The sequence below is a fragment of the Cucurbita pepo genome, chromosome 14 (genome assembly GCF_057944985.1).
Source record: "Cucurbita pepo subsp. pepo isolate OVF chromosome 14, ASM5794498v1, whole genome shotgun sequence".
NCBI lineage: Eukaryota > Viridiplantae > Streptophyta > Magnoliopsida > Cucurbitales > Cucurbitaceae > Cucurbita > Cucurbita pepo.
This window is the reverse complement of record NC_141811.1, coordinates 7413879-7435661: the sequence shown is the minus strand read 5'-3', so window position 1 is coordinate 7435661 and position 21783 is coordinate 7413879. Positions and strand designations below refer to the sequence as shown.

Genomic DNA, 21783 nt, shown 5'->3' with positions numbered 1-21783 from the left:
TTTATTTATTTATTTTTGGCTGTTACAGATGATGTATGAACTATGTCGTACGATGCGGTATATGAGTTATGATGATGTATGATGTATGACTTTGATGATGTATGAGTTATGATGATGTGTGGGTTATGATACCTGATGATGTGCTCAGTATATATATATTTTGATGAATGTTGGACTTGATATGTTTGATGCACTTTGTGGCAATATGATGAGTATGATGATTGCGTGACGTTTACCTTAATATGATGATGTTTTCCATATTGAGCATGCTATATGATGATGAGTGCCATATTGCATCATGTCGTTAGATCGACATAGGACACAACCCTAAGAGCGTGAAAATGATATTAATATAAATATCCACGAGTATGTGTTACCTAGAGTAACAAAGAGATGAGACTAGAGGGTTGTGTCAGAAGAGACATTATGATGGATTTAGAGGGACCTCATGCATATTGTATGTTCATAAGCATAGGGCTACTTCCCCTAGAGATGATGAGTGCGGACGCGCACCGTATGATGAGCGCGTATGCGCACAGGTGCAAAAGCACACAGATGAGGGTGTTCATGAGGTGCATGACACTATGGGGTTCCGCTGACCTCTGGACGTCGCTATAGATTAGCTTGACCAGAGGGTCCAGGGGGTGTGCGAGCGCCCTGGGGATTCACATTCGCACGTGTGAGTCGTGTGTAGGGAAGTACTACACATCCAATTTGTCCGAGACTGGAGGCCACCCCTAAGATGATTAGAGATAGGTCCCTAAATCATGATTGCATGTGTTTACATTTGCATGGCCCCCTATAGTGGGGCCACTTACTGAGTATTCTTTGAAATACTCAAGCCGTGTGCCACATCATTTTTCAGGTAAAGGCAAGGCGCACTTGTAGGGAGGACGGTGGCATTGCGAGCAGAGACTGTGGCACGTGCATAGGGTAGATTCATATTTAAATTTCTAGTAGTTAGAATAGGTTGTTTTGCATTTCATTGTTTTAAATTATTTTGTATTTGTTTTTGTTTTCTCTAAATTTCAGTAATTCATATTTAAACACGTAAGACCATTGCTGTGTTTTCCAAAGAAGAAGTTGTTTTAAAAGTGTTTTTGAAGTTTACGTTATAAATTATGTTCATGTAAGAGTTTTATTTCTGCATTATAGATGAGCATGAGACGTCAGTAGCGACTCTGTGTATGTGGAAATTTAGGGTTGTTGACATAACCCCGTTAGGAATATGTATGATATGTAAAGAAATGAGAATGAGAATGACATGTAAGCATGAAAACGTGACAGGGGGTTATGTTCATTAATGATAACTGTAGGACTAGTGGGACCTCATGCATATTGTGTGCTCATGCATTTGGGGGGATACCCCTATCCCATCACGAGGGTACGGACGCGTACATCCAATGGCAGGACAACGATCGTTATGCTTTGCATAGCGTTGCCGTGACGGTTTTAGTTTTAACGGGTCCCGGTATAAAGGCTCCCAGAGCATGCCCACCGGCTAGGGACAGTGGCCCAGCGGTGTGCGAACTAGCTGGTGAGCCCATACTTGCACGTATGGGCTGCGTGTAGAGTATATGGTACACGTCCACGATTACCTGTTAGGATTACACCGTAGGGAAAACGAAACGAAACGAAACGAAAGATAGGTCTCATCATTTCATTGCATGTGATTGTTGCATTTAACCCCAATAGTGGGGTCACTTACTGAGTATTTCTTTAAATACTCAAGCCATGTGCTACTACATTTTTCAGGTTAAGGCAAGGCATTCTTGTACGGCTGACGACGGCATCACAACTCGAGATCATGGCACATGCATAGGATAGTGGTATTTATTTTCTTAGACTTAGGATAGAATAGGATGTTTTAAACTTAAACACTTACTTATTTTATTTCAAGTCTTTTGTTGTGTCATTTTAAAGATGTTTTCGAAACATGTAAGTCCATGGCTGTGTTTTAAGTTAAAGGTTATGTTTTATGAAATTTAAATGAAGTCTTCCGCATTCAATGTTTATGGTACGTATACAGTAGCGACCTTAAATTAAGTAGAAAATTTTGGGTCGTTACAGTTGGTATCAGAGCCCTAGGTTATAGATCTTGTAGACTAGCCTATGATGTAGGCTTGGCATGTTCCATGGTCTCACCGTTGATGCCCCGTCTCCGTCAGGTATGTCTTGCTTAAGATAAAAAAATGAAATGTCGTTGATTGTGTATGTTGTTATTGCTTGGTCATTATAAAATATAACTCATAATTGGACTTTTACACCATTGATTGTAATTATAATTTACTTCATTATTGTTGCCTTAATTCTACATTTATATTAAATGTAGAATATGTTATGTTTTACCTTGCATGGAATGTGAATGTAAATTGTTGTATTGATGATGTTTTGACTTACTGAGGTTGTTATTGTGAATGAGTAGCTATAGTTTTAGTAAGCTACTAAATGTTAGTGTATGCGTGAAAATGATTTTGCTAAGCAAGATCAGATGTTTTAGTTAGACGTCTTGAACATAGATAAGCTACACAGTCTTATGTCCATAGAGATGGGGAGGACTGTAACAATGTATACGGAAGAGTAAGTAGTTTTAGATGAAATAAAATGACCTAAGAAGCTTGATAGATGTCAATATCCTATAATATACTATAGATATTAAAAGTGGTAGTGTCTGAGAAAGAATTTTATAACTTTGAAGTATGTAAAATTGAAATTAAAGTATCAGTAAGAAAAAAAAAATTGAGTTAAGACCATAAAAGTTTAAAACATGTATACTTAAATTGATTGGTGAATGACATAAGTGCCATTAATGGAAGATGAGCTTTGGAAGTACTGAAATGTAGAAAACTATCCTGCCTTAATACGAGCTAAAAATAAAAAAATAAAAAAATAAAAAATAAATAATAATAATACAACCAATTAGGGAAGTTGTGAGGTGATTTAAAAGTATCAAGCCATAGTTTGGACGAGACATTACGATCATGGTCAAAATTTTAGAGGTATATGGGGAGGGACTAGGGTATGAGATATGAGATTGTCAAGATACCTTAAATTTAAGAAACCATGATTTAAGATGAACTTGGGTGGGGGATTCACGAGGATTAGAGTGGGACATTGTCTCTAAATCAACTAGAAGTTTTGTGGTAATCCTCCTTCGGGTATACGAATGCACTCAGGAAGCTCAACATAAACAAATTGTTGTAGAAAATTACCAATCAATTTTTTTTAGCCATGTCAACCTGGTTAAAAGGCATTACTATAGTTAAAGTTTCAACACTGTCATTTTAAGTTTGATTTTCAAGTATCCCAAGTTTTATGGCAATTGAGGATATCCACCATGCTTATATAATACCAATTTTTAGAAGAGAATTTTGTTAAGCCCATTCTTGATATTACAAAGACGTTGAAAGGGTTGTGTTGTCTTTCCGTAATGGTTATAGGAGCATTAGTTTTGGGCTGTACTAGATAAGGTATACCAAGAGAAAAGCCTATTTGACAATGTTTCCTATGAAAGTTACCAAATCCTCAAACTCTAGCTTGACCACAAATCAAATACAGGAAGTCGTTCTTAGATCCATGTGATTTACTAGTGCAATCTATTTGCATTGGGATAGGGTGGAGTTCTTAACCAGGTTCATGTCATGATTTTGACTCCAAAAAATTTACTAGAATTGGGGTAGGTAGCCAAAAGAGAAAAGTATTACAAATTTCTTGATTTTGTATGGGAAAATAGGCAAATTTGTATATGAAATTCATCTACAAAGATGAGACATTAATGATGAACCAAATCAAGTGAACACAAACAATAATGAGGAAAGGAAAGGGATTCTTTCTTTCTTTTTAATTATTAAAAATATAGAGAACGAACAATTTTAATTGAAAACATTCCTCTAGTGAATTCTCGGGGAACTCCTATAGTAAATGGACTATACAAAATTGTGGTCAGTCAAATATTGCAAAGCCCGGGTATCTATTACTGGTTAGAATTGGACTGTAACGAAATTTTGGTCTATACCGGCACCATAATATTTGATTGGGGAGGAAGATTAGAATTAGAGATTGATCGAGAAACAAAGGTATGAGTGCGTGTGAGTAGGAAACAAAAAATATCTATTCTTGTTCTATCATCAGCTATGGGTTCCAATCTTAAGAGAAATTCTCGAGAAGGTTTCTACCCTGAAATTTTTCGTTGTATTTCTTTGGAGAGGAAAAATTAAGATCAAAAGAAAGTGTCATTTTGGAGTTTTACCAACAATTTTCTTGTGTAGGCGGAGATCCGGTATTTTAAAATGAGATTTTGAGGATGTATGGACAAACAGGTCAATTAGTGATCCTTTAGCTAAGTGTAGAAAATCTGATTTGGAGAACAATGTAAATCAGAAACTAGTAGAACTATCGATCCAGTAGATGGAATCATAGAAAAAAAAAAGTGAGGAACTAGGTATGTTTTTCAACTTTATTGTACCTATGAACATTTATTTCAATGAAGTGCCTGAGCCACAAACCTTAGATAAATTATGTTGTCCATGAAATTTTATAAGAAGACTCAATATGGCATGATAAGGTTATGTATGAAATTTGGTGACTATTAGGTTATGATAACGGTCTAAACCAAGTATAGGTGTAAAATGACTAAAATATCCCTGTAATTATGTACCACTGGCTTATGACCAAAGTGACCTCAAGTGATATAAAATTTGATGAGGAGCCGTATGTCGATGGTGTAAAGGGATTGCACAAAATTACAAGACCATTGGAATATGTTGAAGAATTAAACCAAGATTTGAGGTGGTAAATGACCAAAAGACCCTTATGAAAATTCTATGACGTTTTCAAAATCCTAGGAGACTCAAAATACTATAGGAAAATTATATGAGACTTATTTATGATATTAAGGGTAAGTATGAAAGATTTTAGGGAATTAAAACAATTTTAGAGTATGATCAAGATTTAAAATATGTAACTATCCAGCCAGACACTTTATATGAAATCAAAGTTTCTATGAATACAAAGTGACAAGTTTGATGCATGCAAATAAATGTTTATGACTCATATGGATTAGGGTATACTTGTTAAGAATTTCTACTTAGTGGTACTTGAAGACTTAACAAAGAACTCTTAAAATAAGAACCCGAGTTATTCTAAGATTAAAACACTTTCGAGGTCGAAAGTTTCTTTTAGAGGGATAGAATGTAATAGCCGAAAAATAAATAAAGAAATAAACAAATAAAAAAAAAACTTTATAAAAAAAATAGTTAAAATAATAATAATATAAATTAAGTAATTAATTAAAATTGGAATTAAAAAATATATATATCATTCTCCACCTCTCTCCACTAACCCTTCGTCCCTTCCCACAATTATCTCTCCTCGACCCATCCCACCTGCCAAAAAAAAGAAAGAAACAGAAAAACAACAATGGTCAGATCTGAGAAGAAGTACAATGGCTATGGCAGATTTAGAGATTTTTGTCAATTATTACGGTAAAATCTCATCTCAGATTTCCTTTTCCTTCATAGTTATGATGATAAGAAATTAATTTAGGATCAAATTTTATTTCCTATCTTTAAATAATCAGATCCCATATACCATTATTAGATTTTTGTTAGCATTTTAATTATACAAAATAAGGTTATAAGTTAGATTCAATAAAATTTTAGGTGGCAAATGTTAGTTTATTTAATCTTGTATTAACCGTAATTCATTTTATTTACGGTTTGTATTTCAAATTATGTCAGTTGAGGGAAGTTATTAGCGGTTAAGGGTAGTTATTAGCGGTTAAGGGTAGTTATTGGCGGTTAGTGTGACTATTCTGTCTATATATGTATTGTGTAACAAGTTGAATAATGAGTAAGTTGGTTTATTGCCTCTCTTAGTTGTATGAGTGTTTTCTAACAATTGGTATCAGAGCCAGGTTACATGCCAAAGATCATGTCGTCGAAGTCTGCAACAAAGGAAGGTCTGGTATCACTTCAATACCCGACGTTATTGAGAACCAACTACTCAGCATGGACTATGAAGATGAAGGTCTATTTGCGTGCTCAAGGGGTGTGGGACGCAATCGAATCAACTAAGTCTCTGGATAGTCTTGATGAAAGGAAGGATCAAATGGCCTTAGCAGCTATCTATCAAGCAATCCCTGAGGAGATGTTGTTTTTGTTAACAGAGAAAGAGACAGCAAAGAAAGCATGGCAGACACTAAAAACTATTCATCTCGGTGCTGAACGTGTAAAGGAGGCAAAGATCCAAACTCTGAAGATTGAGTTTGAAATTATGAATATGAAGAAGTCCGAGACTATTGATGATTATGCAGCAAGGTTGACAGAAGTCGTTAATAAAATACGTACTTTTGGAGACAAGTTTGAAGAGGCATACTTGGTGAAAAAATTCCTCCGCTCAGTACCTCCTAAGTTTCTTCATATCACATCAGCAATAGAGCAATTTGCTGATTTAAAGGTGATGACCATGGAGGAAGTCATCGGCCGTCTTAAAGCATATGAGGAACGGATCGGTGGCAACAAAGAGAATGCTGAGCATGTCTTATTGACTCAAGGAGAATGGAAAGAGAAAGAACGTAACGACAATGGAGGCCATAGCCGAGGGCGAGGTCGCAGTGGTCGCTGGAGAGGGAGAGGTCATGGACGTGGAAACGACTCGTTCCATCAAGAGAAGAAGGCTGACAAGAGCAAGGTAAGATGCTACAATTGTCAAGGCCTAGGCCACTATGCCTCAGAATGTCGGAAGGTGAAGTGTTATAATTGTCAAAAGATTGGCCATTATGCATCCGATTGTAGATCGAAGAAATGGAAGGATCAGGCGCACTTGGCTGAGACGCAAAGTGATGAGGATGAGCCAGCCTTACTTACGGCACAAGTTTGTGAGGTCCGAACTCTCGGTTCACCAGAGTTGACGGAGATGGCTCTTTATGAAGAGAAGGTTTTCCCAGAAGAAATTGAGAAGAAAAGCAACACTTGGTTCCTAGATACGGGAGCCAGCAAAGCCCTATGGCTCGGTGTCCCGGCCGGCATGTCCTACAGACTCCACGTCTTGTTCGGCCACCTCTTCTTCGAGCTGGCGCACCGCTAGTCCAGGTGGTTCACCTCTTCCTAATTGGTCTTCCATCCTCCGGTACCTGGCCGAGAGGTTGACTGGTTGCTCTATCTCCAACTCTAGGATGTAAAGGCAGTTTACCGTGCACCGCTCGGTGTCCCGACCGACATGTCCTACAGACTCCACGTCTTGTTCGGCCACCTCTTCTTCGAGCTGGCGCACCGCCAGTCCAGGTGGTTCACCTCTTCCTAATAGGTCTTCCATCCTCCGGTACCTGGCCGAGAGGTTGACTGGTCGCTCTACTCCAACTCTAGGATGTAAAGGCAGTTTACCGGCCAGGTGGTTCACCTCTTCCTAATAGGTCTTCCATCCTCCGATACCTGGCCGAGAGGTTGACTGGTTGCTCGAGTTCAACACTTGGTTCCTATTCTGTCTATATATGTATTGTGTAACAAGTTGAATAATGAGTAAGTTGGTTTATTGCCTCTCTTAGTTGTATGAGTGTTTTCTAACAGCAAATCTATAAACTAAAAGATCGTAGCCTGTACTTAAAATTGGTCAGTAATATCTGTTTACACAATTGAAAAACCTATTTACAGAATGAAAAAGATTAGAGAGAGAGGGAGGGAGATTGAGGAAAGATTTGTTAAACATATTTAACAATAAAAGGAAATATCAGAAAGCACTGAGCTCCTTTCAATTTTAAAACCTATTTAACGAATGAAAAAGATTAGAGAGAGAGGGAGGGAGAGTAAGGAAAGATTTGTTAAACAGTATTTAACAATAATAGGAAATATCAGCAGTGAGCTCTTTCAATTTTGTGTAACAGAAAACATTCATAATTTTCATCAGAGGGCAGTGAGCTTCTTTAAATTTTGTCTAACAAAAAAGATCAGAATTTTAAGATGGCCAATGTAAATTAGAGTAATAATTTTATAGAGATAAAACTTGAAACTGATGTCATGAGCTCATATAGGTTGACTCGGATTTCAAAGGACGGAATCGAACTTTCATTAAAGATATATTTGTGACAACGACTTAAGCTATCCAGGTAAGTGACCTTACTATCGGCATGGTTATATTTGATGTTGACACGTGCCTTGTGGTTCTGTACGTGTCATATATATTGATATGTGTGAATTGTCTGTGAGTCGATATGCTTCCTATATGTTATGTTATGTTATAATATGTGGTTTGTATGATAATAATTATGGTATGATGTGCTCAAGGATATGTTTTAGATAGGGTACGAGAAGGATGCACAAAACGAAATGTAACGATAGGAGTAAGATACGTTCATGAAACGTTAGAGTTAGGTTACATACCGGAGTGCTATGGATAGGAGAGATTGATGAAAGAATACGGTTAGGTTATGGGTAGAAAGTGATAGGTTTGTGATAGATTGATAGAACGATAGCATTAGGGTACGTTCTTGTGACGATATGACTAAGGTATGTCACGTAATGATATGTCCGTGATAGGTATAAGAACGTTAAGGCTATGGTAAGTTAGAGAACGATATGACTATGAAGTGTTTACGTTATGACTTGGTTATGAGATGATACATTGTATGCTAGATTATTGTGCTTAAGTACGAAATCATGTGAACGTGAATGTATGTTATTTATGCTGCTTAGTTGATGTGATATGAATGCATGTGACGATGTGTGGCCCTTGTACGATTATGAGTTGTTGTATGAGTATTGGAATGAAACTGAATGAATTGTATGACATGAAATACGGTAAATTGCATGATACATAACCCCGCTAGGAATATGTATGATATGTAACGAAACGAGAATGAGAATGACATGTAAGCATGAAAATGTGACACGGGGTTATGTTCATTAAATGATGACGGTAGGACTAGTGGGACCTCATGCATATTGTGTGATCATGCATTTGGGGGGATACCCCTATCCCATCATGAGGGTACGGACGCGTCCATCCAAATGGCAAGACAACGATTGTTATGCCCTGCATAGCACTGCCATGACGATTTTAGTTTTAATGGGTCCCGGTGGGCCCCCAGAGCATGCCCATCGACTAGAGACAGTGGCCCAGCGGTGTGCGAACTAGCTAGTGAGCCCATACTCGCACGTATGGGCTGCGTGTAGAGTATATGGTACACGTCCACGATTACCTGTTAGTATTGCACCGTAGGGAAAACTAAATGAAATGAAACGAAACGAAACGAAATAAAATGAAACGAAACGAAACGAAATGAAAGATAGGTCCCATCATTTCATTGCATGTGATTGTTGCATTTAACCCCAATAGTGGGGTCACTTACTGAGTATTTCTTTAAATACTCAAGCCATGTGCTACTACATTTTTTAGGTTAAGGCAAGGCATTCCTGTACGGCTGAAGACGACATCGCAACTCAAGATCATGGCACATGCATAGGATAGTGGCATTTATATTCTTAGACTTAGGATAGAATAGGATGTTTTAAACTTAAACGCTTATTTACTTTATTTCGAGTCTTTTGTTGTGTCGTTTTAAAGATGTTTTCGAAACACGTAAGTCCATGGCTGTGTTTTAAATTAAAGGTTATGTTTTATGGAATTTAATTGAAGTCTTCCGCATTCAATGTTTATGATACGTTCCATGGTCCCAACTTCGATGCCCCATCACCGTCAGGTACACCTTGCAAAAGATAAGATAAGAGAAACGTTTTCAAACTCGCATGCATTTTTATGTTAATGTTACTGAAATTGTTGTGATATTTCACGTATTTATTTAAGAGCATGATGTGATGTGTTGCATGCTGAGTGATTTTGTTTGCAATATGATGTGAACTTAGTAGATGTGATGCATAGCATAATTTCATAGGTAATGAGCCTTAGACTTAAGAGATGCTATCTTGGTTTCTAGAACCATGCTGCTTAGACCATGCGAAAGAGTAAGACGAGGAAGGGGACAACCTCCTATTAGAGATAGAGGATGAGGTGAGGCTGAAGAGAGCCCACCTCGAGAGGGATCAGAGACAGGGTTTGAATTAGAACCCTTGTTGCATGTATGGTCGGCAAGCAGCCCTAAGAGGGTAGACATAGTAACTAAGGATAGAGTAAAGAATGATCAAGCAATAGTAGCCGACAAAACTCTAAGCGTAGTCTTAATAGTAGTAAAGATGGCCGACTTCAACGTAATACTAGGCATGGATTGACTAGCTGCAAATCGTGCTAGTATAGACTGTCGCAAAAAAAAAATGATATTCTCACCACCGGTGTGACCTAGCTTTAAATTTAAATGCACAAGTGCTGGGACTACCCCAAAGGTAGTCTCGATGATGAAAGCAAAGAGATTAGTCGAACAAGGCGGTTGAACTATATTAGTAGGTGTCATAGACATAAGAGGAAAAGAAAAGACCCTCGAAAACTTGCCAATAGTAAAGGAGTGTTGGGTTTTATGTCCTAAAACTCATAGGTTTGTAAACAAAAACATATTCTATTTTCAATAAAGTTATTATTGTTATTTATTCAATAAAGATTGTTATTGAATAAAGTGAACTTTACGATCATTAATCTAAATCCAATAAACTAAGAACACTCTGGCTATAGTATGATTACTTGAACTATATGTAGAGACATAAGAGTGGATCAAGTTCAAGTATATAGTCAAAATGATCTATAGTATAAGGATAAGGCTGAGTACCTTATTCTAGGGATACTATGGATGCGGCCCACTTTTGTATATGATATAAACAATGTGATCACTAAATTGTACATGTGGAGACATGTGAGTGGGGGCGTCCTATGCAATGAGTATTGCATAAGATCGGACCATGAAGAAAACCACTCTCACTTTATAATGTCGTTTACTGTTGAGACTGATTTTCTTTTCATTCGATAACCTAGGTAACTCGATTTTAATCCTGAGCTAACCATGAACTCCTGTTTATTCGGAATTATCCTTAGATTTGTATGGGTGAGAGTGGCTCTAGTTCGCCGACTCAATAGGCCTCCCATTTCAGGGGTAAGACTGGGTGAATGGCTGGGGACGTGGGGTGCAAGATGGAATTCACTCCTACCCACTTTTAGGGATAGAAGACAGGTAGTTCCCTTAAGCACTGACTCCAGGTCTTGAACAAGGGGCCCCACCCTCTCATTGGCCTGAGAGGGATTCGGTTTACTGGTTGGACCACAAACCAATTGTTCATTAGAGGATCAGTGAGACATAAGGAACAAGAAGTAACTTTAGGGGTAAAACGGTAAATTGACCCAGCTCTAGTTACGAACAACCTGTGAAGGATCGACTTACTAATCATGGTTATATCAAATGGACAGAAATATATCTATAGTGAAGGGAGTGCAACTACTAGGCTATAGTGGAGTGTCCTAGTAGTTAACGAATGTTGGTTAACAAGGTTAATGAGTTTAGCCGGTTAATCTTGGATCGTTGGAGCCCATGATCTATAGGTCCATTAGGTCCCTCTGCTAGCTCATATCGGTCTAAACCATAGAACAGTGACGAGTGAGTTCGAAGTGTTCGAATTCAAATTAGGGAATATGCGCTACATATATACGATATATTTAACCGCATTTTTTGTTTAATTTACGAATTAAACAAAAGGAGAGAATCTGAGATATTTAAATAAGATTTAAATATCTTAATCAATTATGTGTCGGAATTGATTGGGATTGGCATTTGAATTAATATTAAATATTAATTAAATAGTTTAATTAATCATTTAATGTTACTTTAATTTGAAATTCATTATTCAAATTAATTGTTGAACTAAAATGAAGAAAGTCAAAATGTTGACTTCATCTCATGGAAAAATCCATGTTAGTGGAATTTTGAGGTGTCAAAATTTGGTTTAACCAAACTTGCATGTTTGCCAAATAAACCCCACAAGTTTGAGTGGAATTTTGAGTGTCAAGATTTGGTTAACTCAAACATGCATGCTTGCCACATAATCCCAAACATTTGAGTGGAATTTTAAGTGTCAAAATTTGGTGATCTCAAATTTGCATGAACATGCAAACATGACTCTTTAAATAGAGTGATCATGGTACATGGAAGGTCTTCTTCTTCTTGGTGGAAAACCTTGAGAAAAACCTCTCACAAACATCTCTTCACATATACAAAATCCCTTCCAAGTTTAGTCACTCACCGGATTCCACAATCCCGTTCTAAGGCCGGAGGATAGTGGAGAAGACACTAGTGGTGGTTCGAAACCGGTTCGTGAGGAAAAAGGAGTTTGAACTACAAAAGGTTAGTATCTAAACTAATTAAGTTTTAATACTTATGAACATGCTAGTTATATACTATAATTAATGTTCTTAAAGTGCTTAAGATCCAAATTGCTTCTGCATGTGTTATATTAACACAATCAATTGGTATCAGAGCGAGGTTTTAGGCACTTTATTTACATTAATTTGATCATGGTGGGTACTATTTCATGAATGAAATTTGTGGTTGCTAAAGTGGATGGTTTTGGTTTTGGCATTATGCTTCCATTTGATACAATTATTGTAATAAGCCTAATGTGTATGGGCTTTAATGAATGAAGAAAGGTCTGTAATTTTATGGAGTCATTAGAGTCCATGCTAGTTATATACTATAATTAATGTTCTTAAAGTGCTTAAGATCCAAATTGCTTCCGCATGTGTTATATTAACACCATCAAGGAGTTCCCAGATGTATTTCTGGACGACCTACCTGGAATACCCCTTCTTGAGCGGTCGACTTCGTCATCGAACTCGAGCCGGGAACAGGGCCTATTCCTAAAGCACCCTATCGCATGGCGCTAGCAGAGTTGAAAGAACTCAAGGCGCAATTACAAGACCTACGGGATAAAGGGTTCATTCGACCTAGCATATTCCCCTGGGTTGCGCCAGTGTTGTTTGTTCAGAAGAAAGATGGATCGATGCGTTTGTGCATCGATTACAGAGAGTTAAATAAGAGAACCATAAAGAAAAAATACCCTCTGCCTAGAATAGAAGACTTATTCGATCAACTAAGAGAAGCAACGATATTTTCTAAGATAGATCTGCGGTCAGGTTACAGCCCATACGTGCGAGTATGGGCTCACTAGCTAGTTCGCACACCGCTAGGCCACTGTCCTTAGCCGGTGGGCATGCTCTGGGAGCCATTATATTGGGACCCGTTAAAACTAGAACCGTCACGGCAGCGCTATGCAAAGCATAACGATCGTTGTCCTGCCATTGGATGTACGTGTCCGTACCCTCGTGATGGGATAGGGGTATCCCCCCAAATGCATGAGCACACAATATGCATGAGGTCCCACTAGTCCTATAGTTATCATTAATGAACATAACTCCCTGTCACATTTTCATGCTTACATGTCATTCTCATTCTCATTTTTTACATATCATACATATTTCTACCCATAACCTAATCGTATTCTTTCATCAATCTCTCCTATCCATAGCACTCCGGTATGTAACCTAACCTTAACGTTTCATGAACGTATCTTACTCCTATCGTTACATTTCGTTTTGTGCATCCTTCTCGTATCCTATCTCAAACATCTCCTAGAGCACATCATACCATAATTATTATCATACAATCCACATATTATAACATAACATAACATATAGGAAGCATATCGATCCACAGACAATTCACACATATCAATATATATGACACGTGCAAAACCACAGGGCACGTGTCAACATCAAAAATAACCATGCCGATAGTAAGGTCACTTACCTGACTCGCTTAAGTCATTGTCACAAATATATCTTTAATGAAAGTTCGATTCCGTCCTTTGAAATCCGAGTCAACCTATATGAGCTCATGACATTAGTTTCAAGTTTGAACTCTATAAAATTATTTCCCTAATTTACATGGGCCATCTTAAAATTCTAATCTTTTCTGTTAGACAAAATTTAAAGAAGCTCACTACCCTCTGATGAAAATTCTGATCTTTTCTGTTAGACAAAATTCAAAGGAGCTGAAGGAGCTCACTGCCCTCTAATATTTCCTTTTATTGTTAAATACTATTTAACAAATCTTTCCTCAATCTCCCTCCCTCTCTTTCTCTCTAATTTTTTTTTTCATTCTGTAACTAGGTTTAAACCGATATTACTGGCCAATTTTAAGTACAGGTTACGATCTTTTAGTTTATAGATCTGCCACCTAAAATTTTATTGAATCTAACCTTATAACCGTATTTCGTATAACTAAAATGCTAACAAAAATCTAATAATTGTATATGAGATCTGATCTTTTAGTTTATGGATCTGCCACCTAAAATTTTATTGAATCTAATCTTATAACCTTATTTCGTATAACTAAAATGCTAACAAAAATCTAATAATTCTATATGAGATCTGATTATTACAGACGGTAGGATAGGAAAGAAGATTTGATCCTAAATTAATTTCTTATAACCATAACTAAATTAATTTCTTATAACCATAATATAAAGGAAAAGGAAATCTGAGATGGGATTTTACCGTAATAACTGACGAACTCTGAATCTGCAATATGTTGAAAGCCATTTTACTTCTCAAATCTGACCATTGTTGTTTTTCTATTTCCTTCTTTTCTTGCTGTTGGTGTAAGATGGGTCGTAAGTGTTAGGTTATGGAGCCTGATACTTATTTATAGCTTGGTCAACGGTTATATCCGGTAAAGCTATATTTGGTAAAGCTATATATAGTAAAGCTATATATGGTAAAGCTATATCCGGTAAAGCTATATATGGTAAATAGCTATATATAGTAGATGGCTAAATCTGGTAAAGCTATATATAGTAAACTAAACCATATATATATCTCGTCTGGTAGAGCTTTGAAAATGTACTTTTCTATTCTCTGTACTATCTCTTGTTGTACATACCTGAAGTCATCAATAAAAAATCCTTTTAGCCAGAGTTCTCCTTGAAAATTTCACTATCTCATTCTTTGTGTTCATCTAGATCTAGCGTGTGCGTTGTTGTGCGATCCTAACAATTGGTATCAGAGCTCACAACTGGTATCGATCCTAACAACTGGTATCAGAGCCAGGCGGTGTCAAAGTCAGGCGGAAGTCAGAGCCAGGCAGAAGTCAAAGCCAGGCGGAAATCAAAGTCAGGCGGAAGTCAGAGCCAGGCAGAAGTTAGAGCCAGGCGGAAACCAGAGCTAGGCGAAAGTCAGAGCCAGGTGGAAGTCAGAGCCAGGCAGAAGTCAGAGCCAGGCGGAAGTCAGAGCCAGGCGGAAGTCACCGCGATCTGTGAAGATGGAAAATTCAAAGATTGGAACTGAGAAATTCGATGGATCTGATTTCGGTTTCTGGAAGATGCAGATTGAAGATTATCTGTACTAGAAAGATCTTCACGAACCTCTGTTGGGGGTGAAGCCAGATACCATGACCACGGAACAGTGGAAGCTCAAGGATCGACAAGCCTTGGGGCTGATCCGGTTGACGCTATCCAGAAACGTGGCGTTCAACATTATCAAGGAGAAGACAACGTCAGGTCTGTTGACGCTGTCGAATATGTACAAAAAATCGTCGGCTATGAACAAGGTGTATTTGATGCGGAGATTGTTATGAGTCCTTGTGAGAACTGCGTTATGAGCAAACATAAACGAGTTAGCTTCACAAAGACTGTTAAAGAATTGAAGAAAAGTACCGGAAGCGTCGCTGAAACTCCAGAGGGGGTTGCGTTGGCCGGAAGCGTCGCTGAAACTCTAGAGAAAGTTGCATCGGCCGGAAGCGTCGCTGAAACTCTAGAGGGGGTTGCGTCGGCCGAAAGTAGCGTCGCTAAAACTCCAGAGGGGGTTGTGTCGGCTGGAAGCGTCGCGAAACTCTAGAGGAAGTTGCGTCGGCCGGAAGCGTCACTGAAACTCCAGAGGAGGTTGCATGGGCCGGAAGACTCTTGCTGAAACATCTGAGGTGAAGCAAGTGGGAGTTGATGTTGAGTTGCTCAAAGATTCACAGAGTGATGTTGTAGCGGATACTCAAGAAACTCCTGAGACCCTTGCTGAAACACCAGAGGTGAAGCAAGTGGGAGTTGATGTTGAGTTGCTCAAAGATTCACAGAGTGCAGACATTCATAAACTCTACAAATACTGTTTAACAAAAACACTTAATGCAGAAATACTTGATTTAAACTTTCAAGTTGTAGCGGATACTCAAGAAACTTCTGAGACCCTTGCTGAAACACCAGAGGTGAAGCAAGTGGGAGTTGAGGTTGAGTTGCTCAAAGATTCACAGAGTGATGTTGTAGCGGATACTCAAGAAACTCCTGAGACTCTTGCTGAAACACCAGAGGTGAAGCGAGTAGGAGTTGATGTTGAGTTGCTCAAAGATTCACAGAGTGATGTTGTAGCGGATACTCAAGAAACTCCTGAGACTCTTGCTGTTGGCGAGGAACCCAGTCTATCATTCAAAACACAGAAGGCGATACAATTTCACTCGGAGGTTAGTTGAAGATGGTGACGTGTTTGGAGAAGATAGAGGGTGCAAAGAATCCAGCAAACATGTTGACAAAATGTGTTGATGTTGGAATATTGAGGTTGTGCAAAACCTCAATTGGTATGGTGCAGTGAAGATGCTCATGGTCGTTTGAGAGTGAAATTCTTGGTTGACTAGATCAGTCTCCAAGTGGGAGAATTGTTAGGTTATGGAGCCTGATACTTATTTATAGCTTGGTCAACGGTTATATCCGGTAAAGCTATATTTGGTAAAGCTATATATAGTAAAGCTATATATGGTAAAGCTATATCCGGTAAAGCTATATATGGTAAATAGCTATATATAGTAGATGGCTAAATCTGGTAAAGTTATATATAGTAAACTAAACCATATATATATCTCGTCCGGTAGAGCTTTGAAAATGTACTTTTCTATTCTCTGTACTCTCTCTTGTTGTACATACCTGAAGTCATCAATAAAAAATCCTTTTAGCCAGAGTTCTCCTTGCAAATTTCACTATCCCATTCTTTGTGTTCATCTAGATCGAGCGTGTGCGTTGTTGTGCGATCCTAACAATTGGTATCAGAGCTAATAACTGGTATCGATCCTAACAGTAAGATGGGTTGAGGAGAGATAATTGTGGGAAGGGATGAGAGGTTAGTGGAGAGAGAGGTGGGGAAATTTTTTTTTTTTTTTAATTTTAATTAATTAATTATTATTATTTTAACTATTTTTTTTTGTTTATTTCTTTATTTATTTTTGGGCTATTACACTATCTCAATATATATTTACTGTATGGAATCACATTCTATTTTCGTATATATATTTTTTTATTTCATATATTTAATATACATTATATAATAGCCCAAATAATAATAATAATAAATAAACCAATAAAAATAATTATAAAAAAATATATAAGTCAAAATAATAATAATAATAATAATAATAATTTAGAAATAAATAACTAAAAAAAGATTACTTAAAAATAAAAATAATAAATAAAAAATAAAATAAAATTTACCCATCTCTCTCTACTGACCTCTCATCCCAACGGCATCCTTTCCCTCAACCCAACAAAAATAAACCAAAATGTCAGATTTGAGAAAAAGTAAAATGACTTTTCAACATAAGAAGATATGATGCAGATTTACTTGAAAGATTTTGGTCAGTTATTACCTAAAATCCTATCTTAGATTTCCCTTTTTCCTTTATAGTTATTGTTATAAGAAATTAATTTATGATCAAATCTTTTTTCATATTTGACAGGTTCCTGTAATAATCCGATCTCATATCCAATTAATTAGATTTTTTTTAGCATTTTAAGTTAGAGTAAATAAGATTAGAATCAATAAAATTTTAGTTGGCAGATCTATAAATAGTAAGATTGTAGCATTAAAATTGGAAAGTAATATCTATTTACAGAATTGAAAATCTATTTACAGAATGAAAATGATTACAGAGCGAGAGAGGAAGATTTTGGAAAAGATTTGTTTAACAAAATTTAAGAAGATCGAGGAAAGATTTGTTGAACAAAATTTAAAAACAAAATAGGAACTACATTCAATTTTATCTAATTGAAAATAGCATTATATATATAACACTTCAAGACTTTTAACAATGACCCATGTAAACTAGAGAAATAATTTTATAGAGTCCAAACTTGAAACTGATGTCATGGGCTCACATACGTTGATTTGGATTTCAAATAACGGAATCGAACTTTAATTAAGGATATATTCGTGACGACGACTTAAGCTAACCAGGTAAGTGACCTTAGAATCGGCATAGTTATATTTGATGTTGACACGTTCCATGTGGTTCTGCATGTATCATATATATTGATACGTGTGAATTGTTTGTGGATCGATATGCTTATGATATGTTATGTATGTGTTATAATATGTGAATTGTATGATAATAATCACGGTACGATGTTCTCAATGATATGTTTGAGATAGGATACGAGAAGGATGCACAAAACGAAATGTAACGATAGGAGTAAGATACGTTCATGAAACGTTAAGGTTAGGTTACATACCAAAGTGCTATGGATATGAGAGTTTGATAAAAGAATACGGGTAGGTTATGGGTAGAAAGGGATAGGTTTGTGATAGATTGATAAAACGATAGCATTAGGGTACAGACGCGTACATCCAATGGCAGGACAACGATCGTTATGCCTTGCATAGAGCTGCCGTGACGGTTCTAGTTTTAACGGGTCCCGGTATAAGGGGCTCCCAGAGTATGCCCACCGGCTATGGACAGTGGCCCAGCAGTGTGCGAACTAGCTGGTGAGCCCATACTCGCACGTATGGGCTGCGTGTAGAGTATATGGTACACGTCAACGATTACTTGTTAGGATTACACCGTAGGAAAAACGAAACAAACGTAGGTCCCATCATTTCATTGCATGTGTTTGTCGCATAAGCCCGATAGGGGTTCACTTACTGAGTATTCTAGAAATACTCAAGCCTCGTGCTACTTTACTTTTGGAGATAAGGGCAAGGCACCCATGTGACAACGACGGCGGCATCGTACACCCCGGGACCGTGGCACATGCATAGGGTAGTTTGTTTTTTTTTTTTTTTTTTCCATTTCATAGTCTAGGCTGAATTTGGTTGCATCATTAGTATAGGTTAGTATAGGTTGAAATGTATTTGCATAATAAACCATAGGGTAGAATAAAACATTCATTTTGGGTTTTGTTATCTTTCCTTTATTTCAATAATGTTCTTCTCTTTTTTTTTCCTTGTAATCATTTTCTCTGAGGTAATAAAAGGCGAGTGCAAGTCACATTTATGAATAGGGCCCATTTAATGTATATTCCGTATTTCAAGGTATAGTAATACATTAGATTAAATAGGTAAAATATTAGGGTCGTTACAGTTGGTATCAGAGCCCTAGGTTATAGATCTTGTAGACTAGTCTACAGAGTAGGCTTGGCATGTTCCACGGTCCAATTACCGATGCCCCGTCGTTGCTAGGTACCCCTTATGTAGAATGAGGAATGTATGACATTTGTGATATATTTAATGTGGTTGGCTTCAAATGATGCATGACATGATACTGTATGAAAAGGTGTTGATGTTATCTGGTGTTGATGTGATCTGATGTAATGCATGTCTTTACGTTATGATATTAATGTTTTTTTTATATATACATATGAATTATATGGTAGGATGTAGGGAATGTTGTAAATCATAAACTTAGCTAGAATCATTTTCTTAGTTTCTAGAACCATGCCGCACAGAGGACGTAGAAGAGGTAGGAGAGGGAGAGGAGACCTCCCATTAGGAGAGGAGGAAGAGGAGACGCCGATAGAAGTTCTTCCCAAGAGGGGTCGACTACCGGCCCATATGCGTTTGTACCACCTCCTGAATACGCACCTCCCCCACAAGCTGTACCCCCTCCTGAATACGCACCGCCCCCTCAAACTGCACCACAGGCCGGGTTAGTCCCCGCCACAAGGTTAATGTTGGAGTCCCTCCAAAAAACAATGCAAACTATGCTAGACACACAACAGGCCACGTTGTTGGCCACGCAACAAGTCGCGGCAATGGCCACGCAACCAACCAACGCGATGGCCACGCAACCAGCCAACGCGGCGGCCCCGCAACTGGTGGATGCGGTAGCTATCCAACCAGTGAACAACCCGCACCCGGATAGGGGTGCGAGTTGGTTAAAGGATTTCAGGCGGTATAACCCCCGTCCTTTTGTCGGTTCAAAGGAAGATCCCACAGCGGCTCAGATGTGGATCGCAAACATGGAAACGACCTTTGAATCAATGAGATGCCTTGATGAACATAAGGTGGCATGTGTGACATACGTGTTACAAAAAGATGCAGAAGTGTGGTGGTCGGATAATAAACAGAGCATCAACCCGAGCGGGGGAATTACAACGTGGAAGACCTTTAAGGAAGCTTTTCTAAAATACTATTATCCAAAGGAAACCCGTATAAAGAAACAACAAGAGTTTAACCACTTAACCCAAGGTGATCGCACGGTGGATCAGTACGATCAGGACTTCATGAGATTGAGAAGGTTTGCATCGTCATTAGCTGACACTGAAGATAAACAGACAGAAAAATTTGTGTTGGGATTGAACCCGAAAACCCGCCGCATGTTAGAGGCCTTTAACCCAAAAACCTATGAAGAGGCCCTAAGGATGGCCAAGGCCCTAGAGGAACCCCCAGAGGAAAAGAAAACAGAGCCAACGGTCGTCACAGGGAGGAAACGCCCTGTCGAGGTCGATACCACAGAATTCCAACCACCGTCCTAGAGACCTCAATATCAGAGTAGACCACCTGCTCCACCCCCAATAGGCCACCTAGCAATGGAGAAGCCCCTGTGCCGTAACTGTGGAAAACAACATGTGGGGAGATGTTTGGCGGGCTCAGGTATGTGTTATATCTGTGGTCATGCAGGTCATGTGGCCAGAACTTGCCCTACAAAGAGCCCAAGAAATCCAACGGGACCGGTCATCCGAGAGCCCACCATACAAACCCATCCACAGACCAGGGCATATGTAACGACCAGTAAAGAGGCGGGGACATCTGGCACCGTGGTGACAGGTACACTTTCTATACTAGGACACTTTGCGTTGACATTGTTTGATTCTGGTTCTACCCATTCCTTTGTTGCTTTACCATTTGTTAAACAAGCAGGGTTCGTAGTAGAACGCTTAATGCATGACTTGTCGGTCGGTACCCCAGCAGGGGTAGACTTAGTTACGAAAAATAGAGTAAAGGACGGACAAGTGGTAATAGCTGGACAAACCATCCACGTAGACTTAAAGGTAGTGGATATGATGGATTTTGACGTCATACTAGGAATGGACTGGTTAGCCGAAAACTTTGCTAGCATAGACTGCCATAAGAAGGAGGTGATATTCACACCTCCCAACGGACTTACTTTTAAGTCTAAAGGAACCTCCTCAGGTACCACCCTAAAAATAATATCGATGATGAAAGCGAGACGCCTGATACAACAAGGGGGGTGGGCATTTCTAGCCTGTGTAGTAAATACAAAAGGAAAGGAAAAACCCATAGATACAGTACCCATAGTAAACGAATTTATGGATGTCTTCCCGAAGGACCTCCCAGGAATTCCTCCATCGCAGTAGACTTTGGAATAGATCTGGAACTAGGAACGGGACACATCTCTAAGGCCCCGTACCGCATGGCACCAGGCGAACTAAAAGAACTTAAAACACAACTGCAAGACCTGCTAGATAAGGGCTTCATTCGACCTAGCGTGTCCCCTTGGGGTGCGTCAGTGTTGTTTGTTAAAAAGAAAGACGGCTCAATGCATTTATGCATTGATTATAGGGAATTAAACAAGAGGACGGTAAAGAACAA

General features: G+C 38.3%; 1 protein-coding gene across 1 annotated transcript; it reads left to right on the top strand.

Moving 5' to 3' along the window:
• Positions 1 to 5919: 5919 nt before the first annotated feature.
• Positions 5920 to 7086, top strand: LOC147789429 (uncharacterized). Its single transcript, XM_087117592.1, has one exon. It carries the CDS (start codon positions 5920 to 5922, stop codon positions 7084 to 7086), a length of 1167 nt encoding a protein of 388 aa, XP_086973718.1.
• The last annotated feature ends 14697 nt before the right edge of the window (positions 7087 to 21783 follow it).

Excerpts from the sequence above, each read along its gene's own strand:
- LOC147789429 (XM_087117592.1), top strand. The coding sequence starts at position 5,920 with ATGCCAAAGATCATGTCGTCGAAGTCTGCAACAAAGGAAGGTCTGGTA.